The following is a 22,568-nucleotide window of genomic DNA, read 5'->3' on the forward strand; positions in this document are numbered from 1 at the left end:
TGGCATTGTTGGAGGCCTGATTCCACACTGCCATGTAGCTCCAGTGCTCATTTCCAGCTCTGACAATAAGGTATAAACCACTGCTATTCCAGTTAGATAGTCTTTTGTATTGATTTTGCATAAATACAAATGACTACAAGAATATAAAATCGTTCTTTTTCACACTGTGGAGGTGTGATATGAAAGCCAGGGCCTGAGCAGTGGCTCCACACCCATTCCCTGGGTGCTTGCCTTCTGAAACAGTTGCCACTCAGACCCCTATTTTCCGTCCCTGCCCTCCTGCCTTGTAGTACTGGCATAACTCCTTTGTGTATTCATATCCTGAATTACATAGAGGGACTGATCTAGTTTCAAAATAATCATTTTTCACTGGGCAGAGAGCAGGTAAATTCAGCTACCACTGCTGCCAAAATAAATACCTATTAAAATGAGTCTTCAGATCATTGTTCTTCTCAGCCCAGGAAAGGTGATACAAAGAAAAAAGAAGCAGTAACTCCATTAGAGAAATATGAAACTGAAGTTTCATAATAAACCCTTTCAGAAGGGGAAGGACAGGAAGGATAGCTGAGGCCAAAGGCCAAAATCTTTCTCTGGGCTAATTTCAGGTCACTTACTACATAGGATTTATCAAAGAAAGTAAAAAGTATGATCTATGTTTATGTAAAATTCAGTTTTGTTTCAGTACCCAATGGGTGATTAAAATTCATCATGAAAAATGAACTTCTTTCTTTTCTGTTTCATAAGAGGCATATGATCCTAAAAATATTGCAGCATTTTTATACACATGATTTCCAGGCTTGGTCACTTACCAATTAGCCAATATTAACTAACCCATGCAGAAACTTCTTCAGTTTGTATCCTGATTAACACCCTGGCTCTAAATCACAGACTAGATTCATGCCTGTTTGTCTCATGACAGCAACACGACAAATAGCAAACCTCATGTTGTCTACTGACCAGGGAAAAATCAGGAGAGTCAGATTCTAAGAGACCAAATCTAAGTCATTACAAGACACAGCTCTATATTTATTTATGGTCTGACTTAGGTATGCAGTATATCACATATTACAATCTTCTGTTCTATGAAACTCTTTTAATTGGTTAATAGTTTTCCATCCCCTTAAAGTTCAGTCAGATTCCAGTCATTGTTAACACTGTATGTTCAATTCCTAATGTATATCTTTATTGTATTTGGATAGTTTAGAGTCTTTATGTCTTCTAATGTGATATCTGAGGTGTCTTGTTTAGTTCTTTCATAACTTGTTGATGACGTCCATAAAATATCCTCCTTAGCCTATTGTTCACCTGACTGGGGATGTTCCTGGTGAAACCAACAATTTTGGGCTATATTATTTCCCTCAAAATAAAAACACAGTACATACAAGTCATTCCAGAACATGTTCAAGAGAGTTCAGCACCCCAGTAGGGCTGCAGGAGCCACTGTGATGCCAGTCTTGTCAAGTGCCACATCCTCAAAATAAGTACCTCTGACAGCCACACATGGTCACCTGAACCGCAAGGAGCCAAAGACACTTTGCAGAGCAAAACCTCTGTCAGAATAAAGTAGATTTTAAGAGCAATATATGTAGGAACTGATTGAAATTAAACAAAATTACTTCTTTGGAAATCTAATAAAGGAAATGAGACGATGGGCTTCCTTGGCTGATCAGGAATGGGGAAGGCATCAGTAAAGAGTAAGAAATTAAAGGCAGAGTGGAACCGAGTTGTGAAGCATCTTGACAGGCAGCTTCAGTTTTATGTGCTAGAATCAACTGTGAGATAGTAGGTGGAGTAAGTGGGTCAAATCAATGGACTAGCAGGATGAACTCAACAGTAGCATTCCAGATGGTTGACTTACTAAAATGGGATTAGTTAAACCCATAAAAGAGACACTTACTTCAATAAAGTATAAAATTCTGAGACACTACCTTAGATTTTTTAGCTATGAAGTGATAGCAAAATACTATTTGAAACATTTTGTTCAAAAGGAGCGAAAATGTGCACATAAACTGGTGATGTTATCCTGGAGAGTAATCTGCATGAAAAATGACCTCTGGAGTTATGGGCTTGACAGACAGGCAGGGTGGCAATAGAACCAATAATTGAGGAAAGAAGTAGCATGAGAGTGCTGAAGTTTTGTCTTTGCATTATTGAAATTAAACTGACAACAACGACAAGGAAGTGTCACAGAGAGAGGCCAGCATCCTAGACTGAAGTTTATAAAGGGTTCTTATTTGTGTACATGATAAATGGGAATATGTTATGAAAGGAAGTTGGATGCAGTCCTGTGGGAGGGAGTCTGGAAGGTGCAATCTCTCTTGATCCAAATATCCCTGTCAGCCGTTTATGAGTGGCATAAGACCATTCTTGTGGGAATCCTTGCAAATTAAAGCAGTAAAAGTAGCTGGTGAACCGAGGCATAGGAAAAGAAGTGGAAGTGGGCAAACAATTTCATTTTAAAATGAAGGGCTTTGCAATATGAATGTATAAAAAAAAGAAAGAAGCATGAAATAAATCGGGTTGAAGCCATCATGTTGAAAATATACTTGCTTTGCAAATGATGGTAAGAAGGAATTCATAGATTTCCATATTAGATCTTTTACTAAGTATACAATCAGTCATTGTTGAATATTCTGGTCAAAATCTGACAGGTTTTATTTTGTTTCACTGTGCTACTGCAAAAATGACATAGTTCAGAGCATAGTCAATCTTCAGCAAGATTTTATTTTTAATTTCTAGATGCGCATAAGGTTACGTAAATAATTAAAACAGAAGTCAAAATACATGATTATGTGAAATAGTGTATTTTGGTATTTCATAAAGGCTGTGTAGAATTTTTTTTATGTTGAGAGTACACAATGGCTGTACAGTAGAGGTTTGGAATACTCTGGTAGCCAAATATTGGATGGATGGCAAAGAAAGATAAACTGAGTTCTGTTCTATGCTCATCTTTCTATCTCTGTCCTTTTTCTTGCCCTCAAATTTACTTGCCCAGGTCTCTTTATTTAACCCATCCCAGTTCCATCTCTTCAAGTGGTTGATTCCATTACTATTGTCACTGTGCAGCAAGTCCCACTCACCTCTTTGGTCTCGTTCTGCTCACCTCAAAGTTCTTGCACATTCAGTTCCAATCTCTATTGTACCTAAATCAAATGAGAAATCTCTCTCTCTCTCTTCAAACTGAAGCCTACAAGAGGCAGATGCCACAGAGAAGAAAAGGTGAGACAGGCTCTCTTGTATCAGTTCGAGCTCCCAGACTGACCCAGCATGGCTTGTCCCAGGCTCACCCCATATTGTAGTGAAAGCTCTGCTTGCCCTGGGCCGGGCATGGCAAGTGCAAACAGAATGCAGCTTACTGCTACAGTTTAAATTCACACAAAATACATGCAAATGGCTATTTTTCATTTGGCAAAATGTGCATGGATTTTCTTAAGAAAACCAGAAGCCAAAATTTGTTGACCTCTGCTGTGACTGCTGACCTCTGTATGCCGCTTTGAAAATACGTCCCAAGCTCTTTTCCTGCATTTGGTTAGAAACTACTTAATATTTCCAAATTGTTAGGTAAAAACCTGAAAATTTGACAACTTCCTGTCAAAAATCAGTTACATGTATGACACCATGTGAGCTGCTCTCAATTTGTTCCTCTCAGATAACATGGGAGGTTATCCAGTAACTTCAGCAGAAGCAGAATCAATCTCTTGATTATTATTTTAACTTCTTAATGCATCTTTATAATTTTATTCAAATATCAGTGTTCGACCTGAGCATATTCTCTCAGTGTAGGAAATCTTGTTTCAAGCTTTTAGACAGAAATCCCCTTGAAAAACATTTGGCTGCACAGTCTGCTTCCGAGTATATTCCAGAGGAACTGCCCAAAGTCAGACGCATTACCCTGTACGTACCTTGGTGTACATGAGATAAGTAGTCTGCCATCTTTATTTGTAGGAAATGATGGCATTAGATACTGCTCTCCAGAGGTATGGTTTCTCCTAGCTGTATGTGGGATTTAGCTTTACACAGCCCATTTACAGCAGGTATGGCTGCACTTCTAATCCCTGTGTGCTGCTTTGAAAAAGCACCCATCTTTCCCTGCATTTTTGTAATTGAGGTAGATAAAGCAGATACACATCAAATAACCACTGGGATACATTTTTCACTTGTTGCAGTTTGCAACCACTCAGTGTTTCAATATACAAATAGGTGATCAGAAAATTAGTGCTAAAGGAAAAGAAAGTGATGTTAAAGAAAGGTAAACTATTACTGTGACAGTAGTTCAGGTCTGTCTGAACCACTGTGTGTATAAAGATAGAATGTTTTTTTGGTGTGGTGGAAATGTATAAACAAACTGCTGAGTGCCAGGTAGTTGTCAGTGTTTAAAACCAAGGTGTCAAGAGAGAGCACAATCTCTACAAGGGCACTCAGGAAGCAAGAAAGACATGTTCCAATCTCAGTTCCTATCTTCCAACTCCTAGTTTATACTTCTGTATAAAAGTGGAGTTAGGAAAACTCACTCATTATTAGCCTCTTGTTTTTAGAGAAAGATGAAATAGAGAAGGATTTTTAATTATTGAATAATGGGAGATGAATAACACAGTTTCCTCTAATTAGAATGTTATGATCAATATCAGTCTAGAGGTCTTAAACTCCATACATTTTGTTTCTGCTACATGTAAACTTTACATCATAAAAGGAATTTCTGTTTATTGTTCTCAGTGAATGATCAGACTTTATTTTCTTCCAGGAAGAAAACTACACTTTGAGTTGTAATTTAGTTTTTACAGTCTTCATGTTTATTTTATTGTAATTTACAATGTTTATAAAATAATATTGGACTTGTTTTTCACTATAACAACTATAAATAACTATAAATAAAACTATAGATTCATTAGCATATGATGGATGATTCCTAATTGCAACAAACAAGCCCTCACCTTCAATCACGAAGAATCATTATTCCCTCAAACCACCTAAAATCAAGTAAGTCCAGTTAAATTTTTTTGCTTCAATATTGTGACTTGTTGCTATTAAAATAGAATTCAATTTTAATTATCCTGAATAACACATTAACTTAAAATAATTCCTAAGTCTGTCTCAGATCTTTAAATTATTATATATCCACATTCAAATTTACATCTGTTCCTGTTGTTCTTCATTTGAATGGCCAGATTACTTCTCCTTGTTTATCTTCCTAAATGCTTTTTAATACTCCTTTTATCAGACTGATGCCATCCAGATAATATCTTCATTCTTGTGTACTAAACCCCCTTCTTTTTATTAAGCATTCTTCACTTAAATCTGTCAAAAATTATCTATATCCAAAGTGATCTTTCATCCAGTGCATGTTGTACATAAGGATATCATTTCATCAGACCATTTCTAGAAATGGACTGCATCTGTTCATTTTGAAAAAAGATTACATTTTTTACCTAACTGAAGCATCCTGAGTATTGTTCTTCCTTTTGACTGTTAGAATCAAGCTTTTGCTATGATAACAAGAGACAGATTTTAACACAGGAGTTATCATGCAATGTTTGTGCCTTTCTCTATGCAAATAACTCACTTTATTTTCAGTGGAATCATCTGCTTCAATTAGAGTTGCAGGATCAGACCCATCATATTGACCTTCCTACATACATCCCAGCTACAGAAAAGCTTATTTCTGTAAAACCAGAACTGCCACCCCAATTCACTGTTCTCCTTTATCCTTCTCATGTTGACAGCAAGATAAGCCTGTTTATGAGCTTCCCATTTCACAAGAACATGGTGTGATTTGGCACAACTCTTCATAGTTCTCATTTGTGCTGGTTCAGCTGTGTCTCACACATGCCCACTCAACTAATTTTACTCAATTGTGAGTAAAATCCCCAAATGTCAAAAGTCATAGATTTAGTTTTAAATGTGAAGACAATGTAATGCAAGAATGATGATAGCTTTGGTGAACAAAAATCCTATTAAATTATAGAAGTATAATTTGTATTATTAGTTACTGACATAAATGCAGATTAGGATTTTCTAAGGAAATGATGGAATCTGAGTTTTCTGTAGTGTTCTGGGATTTAATATTAAGTACAAGGGAAAATAATGTTAACTGTACCTCTTAGTACAGCATTGGTCAGCACTGTCTGCTGAAGATGAAAAACACTAGCTTGTGACTGCGACATAGACTGTGAATAGTAGAAGCTGGATATTTTCCTACTTATATCCAAAGATCCCAGGGGTTTTTTCCCACTGACTTCAGAAAGAAAGAAGACTGGGTTCTGGTGACTGATTCAAACCCTGGTGACGTCAGTAGGAATATTTTCTTTCATTTTCACAGCATTTTGATTAGACCCTTGGAGAGGACTAGCACTGATATCTGTAGCACTCTAAACTAATCAGACTGTATCTTCAAAATGTGCACATTCTGCCTAGAAGACAAGTTCACTACACACTATTGCACAGTTCTCTCAGGAGGTGAAAGCTATTTTATCTTTTCATCAAATATTATCTTCTTTCTAAAATGTTTGTTTCACCTAAACTATACCCTTAGCCTGAGAAGTCTCAAACAGAGCATGGCTGATACAGCTTTCCTTTTTTCTCTCCAGAGAGAAGAGCTTTTCCTTCTCTCCTTTTTTGATCTCTCTGCCCCCTTCAAACAGGTCCCACTGTAACCAACCTTATTACGATACCCTCACGGTGGCAAAGCTTGTCTTTTGCAGATATTTCTCCATTTAATTCATGCTATTTCTTGTACTAACCCATGTTGGAAGTTGTTTGTGTTCAAAGCCCTTCTTACACAGTCTCTTCTTGAGAAAACTTGACTGATTTCCAGCTACAGCTGTGAGTCAGAGAGCAGGAAAAATTGTCCATGGAAGCAGGCTACAGGTATTAGGGTTTTCCCAAAAGGGGGAGGTAACACCAATCTGCACATTTTTTTCCCTGGGATCATTCAGGATTAATTCAGGCAGAATCATTTTTTTTACAACTTAAAGACTTAATAATCAGAAAAAGCTGAAATTCAATGCCATAGAGAGAACACTGTTAGATATTTGTATCTGTTCAAGGTCTGTTTTGTCTTCTGATATTTTTAATATTCAATGTAACAGAAGATGATCACTACCTGTGTTACATTCACCCAAAATAATCTGGCCTTCCTTATGTTGAAGGGCTCACACATACTTGCAAACTTAGCTAACTGCTAGTTGTTCCAGAGAAATATGTGATTAAAGTATACTTGAAAAGGTAAAAAGTTGCTCTGATGGATAGAATAAATGCTCACATATTAGTGAGCATTTATTAATTCTTGTTGGTACCAATGCATTAGTGTGTTGCCTGGGGCAAATCTCTTACTTGCTCCATGCCATAATTCCTGCATGTACAAAATTATATTAGCCAAAAGGAATCTCATTAAATACAATAAATGCTAGTAAAGTGTTTTGAAAACCTCATACAAAAGGTGATATAAACATACAATCTGTCATACCGTAACATTTCAGGATCACTTGACCCACTCTGAAATACATCTCACTGACATGAAGCGCAGCACAAAGCCCCACAGAAAGAATGCATTTAGGAATTAGTGCTAGAAATTACACCTATCCAACACGTTACTTTTCCAAAACCTTTATTATTTCAGATATACTGATAAACTGTAAATATCCTTGAGGAAATTTGTAGAGGACACAGTGCACTTTCTATGCAGAGAGTATCCTAACTGTTTAAAAGCACTGGCTCGGGCTTGATTCACTAGATTATATGCAGGGCTTAAACAACAACTGGCTCACCTTTGGGATTTCCCATCCAAGTGCTCCTCCTGCCCAGTCTTGTTTAGTTGATTGAGTAGTGATATCACTTCCTTAGGTGGTGACACAGCTGCAGGCTGCTCAACTATTCTTGTTTTGTACATGTAGAAACAGAACATTAGTACCTTCTGTGGCTGATTATGTTTCATGACAAGACTTTTGGCCTGTGGTCCCCAGAACTGCCAATCAGTACTGATGTTGTGAGGCACAGCTGTTCCCAGGCTGCACTTCTTGTCACCCTGTTGCTTGTCTCAAGGCCAGGTAGTGGTTATGTACATTCTTGCTCAAGGTGTAAGCAAGATCAAGAACTTCTGTGTTCATCCTAACACTTTTCACTGACTTGTTAACTCAGAGCAGTAAAAGTAGAGTAAATGTAGGCAGGCAATTACATTTTTATGCCGTAGTCTCTATTGTATAGCAGATGATTTGGGCACAAATCATCTGCTATATAATAGAGACTACGGCATAAAAATGGTGTTCTGTTTTCACCTGTTTATCTACTTTTGGTCACCTCTCCAAAGTACATTTGAAAAGCACAGGTTTGCCATAGCACTTTGTATCAAAGTACACAGAATATGAATGCAAAGATTCTAATCGAATAAAGATCTTGAAAACAACTGAAATTTTAGCTTTCTAGCAGAGATAGTTGAGAGAGTTTTTGTTAGGCTTATTTCCAAGAGGCTTGGCCAGTTTTACGATGGACTTTCTGTTTATTACCAGAGTTACTACGTTCTGCAGTTTCTCCATGAACAATGCCATTTGCTCAAGGAGAGCAATTGTTTTAGATTGAAAACATCACAATCCTGCTTTCATTGGAACGACATCCTCTCTCACCTTGCCATTCAGTTATTTAGGTTTGCTTTTGCCTTTTGTGGTGAATTCTTAGAGATCTCATATCAAATATGAGATATAGATATATTTAATCATTCAGTGGGGGCTTACATTTATGGATTTTCTTTGTTAGTTTTATGAAAGAACTTCCACAAATCTTCATCTATAAAAGGTATATTTGGAATTAACTTTGTGCCTCATAAAAACCCTCAGTGCTTAGCAAGATGGAGTCCATATTTCCCTTTTTCTTTTTTTTTTTTTTTTTTTTTTTTTTGCATATTTTAAGATTTTTTTCATTCTTTTTCCTCATTTCTCCTGGTGATAATGCACAAATTAGAAGGAATGAAACCTGGGTTTTGAGCAGGAGTAGTGAAAAAAATTTATGCTTGCTCTGAATGACAACCTGAGAAAATACACTTCAAATTCTTCTGCATAATTTTTTACATTTAAATACTAGAATGGCAATTTTAAAGTTTTGCCTTGTATTTGCTCAATCTCAAAGCCCTGTATACTGTCACACATCAGAAAACTCACAGAGTTCCATTCAGCAGCCTCTAATAATACCCATAAACTAGAAATTAATCACATTAGGGAAATAAAGCAATCGAGAGGGTAGAAGACAGCCTACTGGGCAAGGTGAACGTCTCATCTGATATATTATTGCAGTTCAGTTGTTCCCACACCTCAGAGCTCTGGGAGAGATCATACATCAAATGTGGACTACATGTTTTCAGAAGATGCACTTATCCTTTTTTCTTGACTTCTTGTCTAACCTCCTTAAATTGAAGGATCATTATTGTTTGTCATTTTCTCATAGCTCAGCTGGCCATATCTCATTCATGTAATAACAAACTGTTCTGGGCCTCAGATTTTATTGCAATGTTTAAAGGTGGTTCATACTAGGAGTTTATCTCATATAGTAGCAGATATTCCATAGGTTATTTATTATGCTTGAAACTGTCTGTAAAGTTGAGGAACATTCAGACTTTTTAAAGGGATTATGGGATAGGACCCAAAAGGCACACAGTGAGCATCTGACTCTCCTGTTCTCTTGGGATACTGCATGAACATTACAAGTGACCAGGAGCATAACAGGATAAGAACCAGTGTGCATTAAAAAGAATCCTGGCGCTCACAGGTTTAGCTTAAATTAGTCTTATTCTCCAAAGTTAGGTTTCAGTAGCCGATAAGAGTCTTTTCCATAGTCTCAGTCTGGCTTCTCCCCTCAGTTTAGTCTCCCTAAGTAGCATAGACTTCACTGACAAAAAAGAGGTTTCCTGAGAGAACACCAAACTCTTACTGAAACTCTCTCATACTGTTGACTAAGTGAATCATTGCTCATAGCTCAGAGACTTCAGATTTTCTTTGCATCAACTGCTGACATTCACACATCAAGGTCTTTTAATCCAATGCATATGTCAGCAGATAAAATGAACACTTAACATTGGAGAAAGTTACATTTTACTTAACAAGGGCCATTAGTTTGCTAGGACTGCCCTTATTTGATAGCATTAGAAGGGCAGCAGCCCTACCAAAGGCACTGCTGTTCATTGTTTATGTTTTCCAGTTACTTCAAAATGATTGTACTTTTTGTACACAACTAACATTTTCTTTCCAGAATACATTAATCATTATTAATTTTGTATCTCTATAGACTCTTAATGTGACAGAAGAAAAATTTGTATTGGATACACTAGAAGGATGCACAGAATATAAATCCATATTGGATGTAGTAGTCAATGCTTTTTATGCTCAGGATGGGAGATACTGCCCAATTTCTGAGCGTAATCTCTATTTAGGTAAGTTGTCTTTACAATACCAAATGTGTTTACCACAAAACTTAAAAAAATATCATTTTACTAGTGTAGGTCTTGGTATTATATTACATTGGAAGCACTGTCATTGTGCCTAGTGCAGTGTGAAGTACAGGACTTTTTCCAATGTCCTTATGATGTGAAGTCTAAAACCTGAAATTGTTATTTAGTCTGAACTCTTACAGGTGTTAACTGGAATTTTACCTAAGAAAGTCAGGTAAAACGCAGGTGGAAAATAGCATCCATGTCTGGAAGAAACATCTTGGAAGCTTAACTATCCGTTTAAAAAAGGTTCTTCAGTGATTTCCTTTTGTTCTCTATGCAACCCAATACCTCTGCCATTCAGATACAAAACTGTGTAGCAAAGCTCTGTGTGCTGTGTTCCTCAGCACGTCTCACAGTATGCAGACACAATTGTCTCTATCCATACCTGCGTTTCTTCATTACTGACCATCACAGTGACATAAGTAGACTTCTCTCTGTCTCCGGGAGTGAAGTCAGCTATTTTCATTTTATTAGTTACTTTGTTAGAATCAGTTATGATGTAACTATATATGATAGTATGAGCTAGTTAATTAGGGTAGTTACTACTCCCAAAGTTATTTCAAGTATTGAGAAGTATGTGAAAAATTAAGTTAAAAAATATTTTACACTATTTATTTAATATACACATGCTGAGGTTAATTTATTAAGTCCTTAAGTAGGTTGGAATCACAAATACCCTGTCACTGGTTCTGTAAGTCAGATAAGTTCTGAATCTTTGTGGGTATATTTAAAAGTTAATTTAATTCAAAGCAGTTAAAAATACAAAGAAACTTATCGAATATAAATATGTCTACATTTTGTGTTTTAAAAGCTACTACATTTTATGGCAATTCTGGTTGCTTCTGTCACAATCTGAAAAAATACAGAAATCTAAATCAAACAACAAACAAAAGGGAACCTAAACTGTCAAGGATGAAATTATTAGTGTATTGAGTTTATTTTGAATGGTAATGCTTCATTGTCTTCATTTCTCCAGTGCCATGTTTTTCATTGTCTGGGGCACATAAATTATACCTTTAAGCTGAGTGTTGCTATAATTGGATTGTCAGGACTGGTCCACTCAAAAGCCTCCATTAATCACAGGCAGAGGGTAGGCACAGAAAATTTTCCTTTATCAACAAGTTGAAAGTCTAAGGTCATTGGCTTACATTGTTTTAAGCTGCTTGTGATTCCCTTTGCCAAGCTGCAATGACACTTAAATGATCAAAGCTGCTTATAAAGGCTGTTGCTATGTGTGAGCAGATTTGAATTTAATAAAGCTTGTAGGAGATAAATGTATATTCTGCTAAGACTGCTTAAATACGTTGCTGTACTAAAGCACATCAGATTGAAGCCTAAAGATACACTGAGTTGGCTGCAGCACATTGGTCAGAATTTACTGATTTTACCATTACAGTTTGGTGACAGCTAAAACACTGCACTGTAAGTGAAGCTTGATTGATCAAAGTGAGTGTGGACAAATGAAAGCTGATACAGGAGCCCATGAACTCTACAGGTCTACTAAAATTTCACAGTACTGACTGTGCTTCTTCCTGTATCATAGAACAGAATCATAAATCCTCTAAGATCATTGAACTGTGTACTAGCCATAGAGGGTGCATGTAAAACTTGATTTTATTCCAATTCAGAATAAAAACAAAGGTCACAACATTTTAGGCAAAATGGTCACTTGGAAAAAAAGCAAAATAAATACTAGAAATATTAAATTTTATGTTTAAATTTTTTGTTATCTCTAATGTTGTTATGTATGATAAACAATGAATTTGTAACAGAAGAGTAAGAGCTGTCCTCTCCAAAAACATTAATAGCAGAGTATGTTGAAAAATTCACTATCAAAATTGTTTAAAATTAAGGTAACAGTCTAAATCCTAGAGTATGTTGAGTATAGGGTATAGGTTTATAGAACTGCCTGCTGCATTTTAAATGTATGTATCTTTTGATAGTTATCTGTTATCTAGCTACTTTTCAACTAGAAGAGATTGGTCTTCAGCACTTCAGCAGAATTGTGAAATCTTTGGACACTGCAAAAATGCAAAAGGTAACCAAAGTACAAAATTTTTTTTTAAATAATTATCTGTTCATTGTGTGTGATTAATCAGATGAGTTTTCTCAACTTTGAGAATAATTTACATGAAGAAATGAGTGTTATTTTCTGTTTAAATTCAGAAATTAAATTAGTATTTTGTTACCACAAAACCCTTCAATTTCTTTACTTACAGCATGATTTTCATATTCAGTCAAAGATCAATTTAAAATGTATTTTATATAATTTGAAAAGTTAGAATAATCACACAATTTATAGTTTGTCATTTACAGTTGTCCCTCTAAATGGCACAATCACTCTTGCCTCTACTCACAGTCTTTCTTTGACTTTAGACAGATTTTTTTCTATATGCAGTGAATCTATTCAAACTTGCAGTTCCTGCTGTTTAGTGTTCTTCTTCCCCCTGAATAACCCACTGCCACTTTCATTATCAAGCCTATTGTGCTTCCATCACTTTTTCTCCTTCCCTAAAAGCACTGGCTGGCTTGGAGCTATGTATGTATCAATTGCCCCAGTACAGCATGCAACTGACCAAACCACTGCTGCCAAATAAAAAGTGGGACAACAAAATTCTGCCTTCCTGTCCTTTTCTGGAGTAATGAATTTGGGGTTTGCTCCACTATTTGTTTGCTATTTTTCATTATAACTGTAGAAATATAAATATCCTCTGCTTCTCTTTCAAAATGAAAGTGCTAATTATCTTAAAAGCTATGTTATAAAGAGGAGCAGAGGGATAAACTGAGCAGCAATACCTTCTCATAAGCTCTGTTTTCTCAGGAAAATGGGCTAAAAATTAAATCACTGATGACACAGCATCTGTAACCTTTGATCATCCAGATGTTTCACAGAATAGTCCAAACACACTGAATAACAAAGATGGAATTAAAGAGAGGCAAATTTTAATAATTAATACTCAAAAGACTAAGGTTTATCCTTGTAGTGATTACTTTGAATGTTCATGTGGATGGCAGTGCCTCTTTAATGAGTAGAGTTGCTTTGCAGTATATAGGGAGAGAGTAGGTTAGGTTGTCTGGTTTTAGATGGACTTACTATGGAATGCTTATTATTAATTCCATTCAGAGACAAAAATTATATATTTCATTAACAGTTGGAAAAAACAGAGGAGTGGCTGGAAGAATTACCATAATCTGGTAGACAGACAAATCACTCTGTCTAAAATGCTCTCCCAGCCCCTTCTTTGGTAAATATCTTAGACACGAGCTACTGGATTGGATGCATCTTGAGCTCATTCAGCTAGCAACACAATTTTCCCACTTCATGCCAGTTATCTCTTGTTGATTCTATTCATCTAGCATTATATGGCTTAAGCATCAGTGCCCTGATGTTCTGGTTTAGATAATGTCTCCTTCCTTATCTGGAATAACTCTTTTCTGATAGGGAAGTGCTGCATATTCCAATGGTGTGCACCTGCTATCATTGTAGCAGGTGTAACTTGGTTTGCTTAAGTATCTTACCAGATCCTCAGCACCATGGCACCTAGTTTTTCTTCTCTTGCATTAGAACAGTTTCTTTGTCTCCAAAGTGATGCTAGATTAAATCATTGCACCTGCAGCAGAGGATTTAGAAGCAGCATTTTGTCCCCCCAGCAACAGAGATAAAACAGCAGGAGGCAGATCTGCAGCCCTAGCAACAAAAGTTATCAGAAATTTGGGATCAGGATGTTGACCTCTAGATTTTGCCTGATGACTATTGTGTCTGTGTTTAGTTAAGACACTGACAAAATATTCACATATATTTACCTAGGACAGATTTACTTTAATTAAAAAATAAATTTAGCACATCACAATCTGAGTGGAATTTTCTTCATCATGCAGATGAACCTCATTCAAATGAATAGTCTTCAAGTGAATGAGGTTGGCCTGTGTGAGATTTAAGACCTTTCTCATAAAGACCTGTATGACGGAATCCATTCAACTCAAAGTCACAGTGTTTCTCTATGTCTGAAGAACGTTCAAATATTTTCATTTAGGCAGAATAACAATGGTACCTCACTTACACATGTTCATCTGCTTGAACAGAAAATCACAAGCTCTCATTCTGTAATATTAAGAATAAATGCAAAAAATATTTATGGTGATATAATTACAGAACCATAGGATAAAACACAATCTTGTAACTTTAGTGTGATTATCCTTTTAAGAAAGTAGCCATGCCTTGCTAGCTCAAATCTATTTTTGTATTCTATCGTTCAACATACTATTCTTCCATATTTATTTTAAAATTTAAGGATTTGTGTGTTAGAGAAAATACACTGTTGAAATAAAAAGTTGAAGTAAACAGCTTTGTAATTTCCGGATTGCCTTGTAAAAAATACAAAATACATAGTGTTTTCTTTCTAGCAGTCAAGAATCTGTTGTTTCTGTTTCATGTTTTGATTGCTTCTAAAAGCAGTTCGAAGGAAGTGAAATCTTTGGAGGAATATCACTACATAAGGACTGGGCATTGTATAGCTCTTATGATGAGGTGGGAATTGCAGGACAAAATCAGCCTCATGGTGGATGGTGGGTAAAACCAGTCCAGGTTGGGTCAATAATGTTTCCAGGCAGTGGCTGATCTGTATGGAGAAACAGAACATGCTGTTTCCTGAAGTTACTTCCTTAACTCAAGAGTCAAAAGCTTATATTGTGAATATAAGCATTTCAACTCTGCAAATGCCTGCATGGGTGTGACGATAATACGAGATGAGGAAATTTCCCATTTTTCATTTGTTTTCTAGGCATCTGTACGATCCCACTGTGTAAAAGTGCATTAAGAATATTATGTTCAAATTCTCAAAAGTAAGGTATTAATTCAGCCCACCTGTAAAAATGCATTACAAAACAGTCTTTAATTATACACACTTATGTTACTACAGCCAGAGTATACATTAAAATATAAACATGGGTACAATTCATTGCTGGTGTAATTCCACCACTTCCAGAAGGGAAATAAATCTTGGTTATCATGCTCTGTGAGTCATGAAACTTTTTGAATGTTCAAGGCAGAGAAGTAAGCAGAATAATGCTGTTGCCAAAATGACTACCAGTGACTTTGCTAAGGAGACAGAGCCTGGTAACATCCAAATAGAAATCTGAGAGAAGCTCCATTTTGCTGCTTTAAAAGCAATGACTGCTGATATTGGGTTTTCCACCTGTGTCACATGTGGCCAAAGAGAAAACAGAATCCCCAGAATTGCTAGGGATTTTTCCTAGCAATTCCATTCACAAAACACAAAAGTTTCTGTTGTCAAAAAAAAAAAAATATAAAAGTATGGCTTCATGAGTCTTATTATGCCAATGTTCGCCATCTGTAATAGGGATTATCAAAACTAAGATTGTGGACTTTGGTTCAGGCACACTCCAGTCAGAAATTATGTCCAATCATCCTGCATTGCCATTTGCAATCCCTGCAGTGCCTGGATGACCATTCCAGGGCTGCATTCCAAGAATTCTCTAGTATGATGTATATTGTGGCATATCCTTACTCTAGCATTTCTCTGGGGACTGTGAGTAAAACAGTACAAAAATATACATCACAGTGTTGACATCTTTTAATGGGAATATGCCAATTAATTATATTTCAATAAAAGAAGAAGCCACATTGTATAGCATTTACTTTAGTTTTCAGCAATTCTCTCTGCCCGGTTCCCAGGGAGCTGAAAAGAATTTAATTAATTCAGGTGCAGTGCCACTTTAGGCATCACCTGACATGTTTCTGGGTTTCATGGGTTATCCAGTTATAGGTAACCAGAAGTCCACCTTGGGTATATTAGACTCTGAAACTCTATTGTAAAATTATACTAAAATCAGTGTATTCCAGTAGTAATTAATTCTGAATAAAACTTTCATTTTACAGTGTTTGACGCAAATTAAAGATGAATCGACACATCTCTATGTTGTAGCCTCTAGTTTATTTTTTTTGCCACAAAAATTTTTTTTAGTATCTATTAGTGTTTTACAAAATAGAGCTAAAAGACATGGGCTTATTAGTCCACCAACTAATAAGAACCTAAAAATACCGAGCATCTATGGTTGTAATTACAAGGTAAAATACAAACAAGTTCTTCACCGGTGTTTGTAGTGAAAGCAACTATCTTCTTGTAGTTATATACACCATGTCTTCAACATTCATATTTAAAAGAAACCACTTATTATTAGTTTCTTAGATTCTTCTTCAATGTCTTGCATCTGAACACATGGATAAAAGATGAATGGAGTCACTTCTATGACTCAGTGTATGTAAAAGAGAACTGGATTGATCCGCTGCTGAGGTAAGTAGTATTTAAGTAGCCTCTGGCCACCTCAAAGTTTAAAAGCTGGGGAAAGCTTCCCCTGAAAGTTCACATTTCTGTTAAAGTGTTTCTTCTATTGAAGTCACTCAGAACCCTTCTTGTCTACACAAGTCTTTAGCAAGCCCTTTTACTTACCTAGAGGCAAGGTTCTCTCTCAGAAAAGTACTTTCACAGCTGTTGTATGTTTGCTCCCTAATGCCCCTGAATAGGTAAAACATCATACTCTGAAAAAAAGTAAAACAGAAGGTTCAAATTACCTTAGAGTCATGCCTCTTCACTCACTTCAACATCTGTATGACATTAAGCATTTGAAAAAATCTTTGACTTCCCTGAGTTTGGCTTTATGCACAGACTTGTTTATACTGATGGTCATAAAATCCCTTCTGAGAAAATCAGATAAGCATATGAGCAAGTCTTCTAAAACTATTATTTATTTACATAGTTACAGCATCATATAACAGCTTAATTGCTCTGAGGTGTATCCACTCATTGGTTAGGTGGTGATATGGTAGCAACTGTACCCTTGCCAAACTGGAACATTTTCATGTGGAGAAACAGTAGCTCTGCAGCCTACTGGGTCACTTTTTACTCTCATTTTTATCCAGAACAGATAAATTACACCAATGTGGCTACAGTCACATATCCTTCTCAATGAAGTATAGATTAACCCAGAAGATGGTAAACAATGTTAGACAAAAATCTGCTACAAACAATGTCAGCAGAAATGGAGTTTGCATCTGGTTCTGCCATATCAAAGTACCTAGAATTAATCCTTTCACACTGCATAGTTTATTTTCACTTTAGCAAATGTATAACATAGATTTGGCTTGCACTACTCTGAATTCTGCTGAGTTCTACAGGCACCACAAGGATGTATTTGAAGTCAGAATTTGACTCAAAATATTCCACTGTAGTGATTGTAGTTATAGCAAATGCTTACAATAATATAAAGATACAGATAGAGAGGTATAGAGATATACATCCATACCCACACAGTTCTTGCACATACACATTCATGCAGGCTGATGCTTAGGCCACTGCTTGTTTCATTAGCACCAAGCTTATTGGAGCTGTCCTTCACAGTCAGTTACACTCAGTGCAATGAATCCACGTTTTGCCTCGAAGTGGCAAATGTAAATTACACAAGAATGTTAAAGACCAGATTTGGTTACCGGGTTTGAAACATCCTTCAGGGGTCTGAAGATGCAGTGATGAATTTAGTCAGTTCAGTAGCTGAAATTCTTTTAAATGTGTCTTTGTATTCCTCTTTCTAATATCAGTGAGTTTAATATAAAGGGTCTTATTTATTTTAGTGGAGCTTCATTATTTGCATAAGTTACTTGCAAGCCTTACCCTGTAATGACAGTACTACCTAAGGTAACAGTCATATAAAGAACTTACTGTAAATTTGCATTGTCATCTGCTTTTTAAGTTCTGGGAAAGATCCATTGCATGTGTAATGTATAAGGATAGAACATATATAGAGGAAGAATAACTGGCTGTCACTGTAATTAGACTGTGATACCCTGTTTGTGTTTTACCTTTAATCTGCATCTTCCCGTCAATGCTTAAAAGAAGTCTGAACTTTGATGCAAGCCCAAATCCAAACACAGAAATCAAAATCTTCTTGGCTGCCCCTAAGGCTCACTGAGGGTTCATTTGAGAATTCACCAAACTCCTTTCATCTACTTTTTAATTAGAATTGCCTGTGTTTAAGACTGATCTGCATGTGCTCTGTTGGTACATGTGGCAGCACTCAGACCACTGTTCATAGTCTCTTCATGTAAGTATGTTAAGTGTGTCATTAATCTATGACAGCTGCTTTTCTGACTCCTAATCTGGTCCTGCCACAAAATGAACTGGCAAGATAGTTGCTTATTCTGTAAAAACTGTGGCTATTTCATCACTAGTAATCTGAATGGATAGCATCTCTCAAGAGGTGAAATAACACAGTGTAGCTAAATCCTGAGTACAGAGTCATAGGTCAGTTTTATTAAAATTGAATGGCACAAAGTATTACAGAATTTGCACCAATGACAACCTCATATACCGTGTGTAAGTTTGCATGAAAGAGAAAAACAAAATAAAATTGAAGAATTTGGTTTTATTTGAAGGTGGCAGCCAAAAGTGAAGCAACTGATTGAAAAACTCACAGATAAATTAAGTAATCATACCACCACTGTCAAGACTTCAAGAGTCACTCAGCCAAAGGAATTTAATTTGACTGTACCCAAACCACGTGCCATTCCTCTACCTCCACCAGCACCTCTGCCAGTACTGGCAAAAAGACAACCTGTAAGTTCATTTATTTTTTAAAAGATACTAAATATCTTGTATGCTTGTGCACAAAATCTTGGTAGGGTAGTTAAAAATATCTTTAAAGCAGTTATAGGAAATCTACAAACTTTGACAGATTGAAAAGGACTTTGGCAATTATCTATGTTACTAAAGGTCAGCTTTCTTAAAAAAACAACAGCAAACTAATTATTTTCATTTCAGTGAATGTTGTGTAAGCAATTTATAAGCTAACCAGAGAAAAGGTAAAGGTTGGTTCCTGTAGTCGTTTTTTGACTTGCAGAAGTAGAACTACAAAATGGGTATAAATTGATGACAGCATTGATACGAGTGTTCCTGATAGTCCTCAGCTTAGGATGTTTGCTATGGATAATGCACTGAAGGAGGTAAGAAAAGGACAAGCAAATAAAAAAGTTTCATAAATTTAGGTTTTTTTGTAGATGAATTCTCATTAAAATAAATGGAGAAACAGTTTCACTGGAAGTGAGATGGACTCCAGGTTTGCAGCTCCTCCTTGAAGGTGGAATTTTATTTCTGTTTGTCTTAATGCTGAATCTCTAAAATTAAGGTTTTTCAGTTGAAATTCATTGTTCATGTAAAAATGAGACTAGATTTGTCTTTGAAATGCAAAGTTATTTTACTTATTGTCTCAGATTGTGATTTAGTTACACTGGTACAAATCAGAGACCCACAACTGGTGTTATCTCACTGGGGTAAAGCAAACACCATTTGGGATCAAGCTGCTAGGACTAACTTAATAAAGACTGCAAAATCATCTGTATTTAAATGCAGTGGGAAGTGAGCTTAGAAGTCATAGATTTGGGCATTATCTGCCACCTTGTATTAGCACTTCAGGTTTTAAATAATACATATGTTGAATGCTCTTAGAAACCATTTACACCTTAGGATGGCAGAGCAATTTAATGGTAGTGTGTTATACTGTTAATGGGATTTTACATTGAAACAGCTTAATACCAGGCTCTGAAAAACTGCATTTAATAACTACTTAATCAGTATAGGAATGAGTCATGTTGCTGTCATTTCAGAACTTTATGCTGTGCAGCCCCTCTTAGAATAAATTTGCTTTAATGCAGATGCAATTTAGTGAACTTTAGTGAAGTTCGTTTGTGTTGTTTGGATTATACTAAATTTGGTTTACATTCTGGCCAGGTTTGCAAATTTAAAGCTTGTGTGAATCTAAAGCCATTAGTGTAGTAGTGGCTTGTCTTCTACTCATGTCTGTACCTCTCTCAGCAAATTAAGCTTCACTTTAATTTGCCGCATTGTTACCAGTATCACCAATTTACAGCTTGAAATGAACAGAGACTGAAAAGACAGCTCAGGTGGCAAGAAACAGTCAGTAAGGTGAGAGCCAGCCATAGGTGTGGCTCCTGTATGGTGGAGGGTTGTCTGTAATTCAGAGGAATGCACAGAAATAAAGCTCTTCCAGATTACATCCCGTAATCTTCTGCAGAAACATTCTCATCCATTTTCTCGCTAAGGTGTTCATTTTATGAGATACCCATTTTTTTACTCATGGTTTTCATGCACCTGTCAAAGGACTTGTCATGTGGTTGATCAGCAGGGACTATTGTAGTCACTACCCACAGTTACTGCTCGACATTGGAACAGCTGTACAGAACTATATGGAGGCATCTGGATTTTGAGCAATAAGTTATTGCATCCCTGTGGTGCAGTTAGCTCATTCTGATTAACAGGATTGTAATTTTAGGTATTTCTTTCTATTATTATTTTATTCTAGGCATTTCTTTCCAAGTAAGATGAGATGTGTCACATACATTGGGTTCAGGAGCTGGCATGGCACTGCTGTCCCGTGTGCTGAACACACGTGCCCTTCACAGGGGAGGGCTGGACTTGGGTTATTGCAGAAAGCAGGGTAGTTGTCTTGGTGACCTATGATGAGATGGGATTCCCCACTGGCCTTGGCCGTGGAGTAACATCAGCCTAGAAGCTTAGAATAATAATTCATCATCATAAACATTCATCAAAAATGGGGGTCACTAAGCAAAAAGGAAAAACATTTTAATTTTGAGATTTAATAATGAAACAATTCACTCCAAATATTTGGTCTAAAGGTTATAAACTTTTGTCTCCACTGGCCTTGGCACACATGCACATGGATGCAGACACAAGAGTGCCCATGCACAAATTCATAAATACAATTTTACAAGGAAAAATGAATGCTTTACCTTGAAGTTTGCAAAGGAAACAAATGGAGACAGGTGCATAAACCTGATAACATACAAAATTATTTCGACACATTCAACTTTCTAGGATACTGTGGCCTAGAGTAACAAAATCCATTCTTTTAATATCAGCGCTATACTAAAATAATAAGATTATACAATTACTTTATTGTTAGATTTCCTGTAAACCAGTCGTATATTGAAAAAAAAAAGGCTGCCCTGGAATGTTATTGTAACACCATTCAGCCAAATTTAATGTATTTGTTAGATGTTTTCTCTATTATTTCAGCTGTGCTTCAGTGTTTAAAATAATTAAATGGGTGAAATCATTTGGCCAATACAGATGATTTTGTTTGCAAATATACAGACCAAACAATGTATTTGTGATCTTATCTATAAAAATAGGAACCCATAATATGATAGCATTGCATTAGCTTGCCCTTGTCCATCTTATGCCAGTAATTTTAAAAAATAGAAGAGTGATGAGTACCAAAGTTCAAAGTGATTATTCATTTTGTTCTTCCTTAAACTTCTTGTGGTACCTACTTCCTAAATAAACCTGTGGTTAAGGGATGTCACACAGACTATGTGAGGCTGACCATGGCCTGGGCAGGGAAAGTGAAGTTGCTCTTATTCCCAACCCCCTTTTTTCACATTAAGTAGGTACAGTTTGGCCTTTTTTGATCTCTCTGTTGCTGTAATTTACAATTTACTTATAGTGACCTTTTATCCTCTTCCAACAAATGGGTATTTGCTATATTGTCTGTCTTTCTGCTCGGTACTCATCCCCATGGGCTAAATCACAAGGCAAAGAATGTTTTTGAAACAGCTGATTGAAAAGGCTCCTCCTTAAATTACTTGAAATAAGCATAGCAGTTTCTGAGGAAAGATTCTCAGCTTACTCTGGCAGATGAGTGCAGTTTTGCAGGTAAAGCACATGAGTAGGAAGAAGAGAGAAATAAACTGATACTCACTGCCTGTGGAACCCTCTGCAAATCTTCTGGGCTTTAATTTCTCCATCCATAAATGCGTAATAAAAATTCTTAGATACTGCTGGGAAATACTTTCACTTCTACTTCACTTTAAAAGCTCACAAAAATACTCAAGCAGTGTTGCAAGTGCATTTAATTGCTAGGTTCTTCTGTTTGTGCATTTGTTTTACCTGTAGATAAAGATTTCACACAGCAAAGGCAGTGTAAAGTCCATCAGATTCATGATTTTTTGAAAGTATAGTTCATTATATAGTTCAATAAAGTTAGA

The 22,568-nt window shown here is 36.2% G+C and overlaps 1 protein-coding gene across 1 annotated transcript in view; it reads left to right on the forward strand.

Annotated features, from left to right (window-relative positions):
• Nucleotides 1-22,568, forward strand: part of CFAP99 (cilia and flagella associated protein 99) — a 51,585-nt gene that overhangs the window by 3,645 nt on the left and 25,372 nt on the right. The window contains exons 3-6 of the mRNA XM_048305100.1: nt 10,267-10,411; nt 12,415-12,509; nt 16,673-16,785; nt 18,921-19,101. Of these exons, the coding sequence (XP_048161057.1) occupies nt 10,267-10,411; nt 12,415-12,509; nt 16,673-16,785; nt 18,921-19,101 (534 nt within the window). The remainder of the gene's footprint in view (nt 1-10,266; nt 10,412-12,414; nt 12,510-16,672; nt 16,786-18,920; nt 19,102-22,568) is intronic.

The sequence above is a fragment of the Corvus hawaiiensis genome, chromosome 5, assembly GCF_020740725.1.
Source record: "Corvus hawaiiensis isolate bCorHaw1 chromosome 5, bCorHaw1.pri.cur, whole genome shotgun sequence".
NCBI lineage: Eukaryota > Metazoa > Chordata > Aves > Passeriformes > Corvidae > Corvus > Corvus hawaiiensis.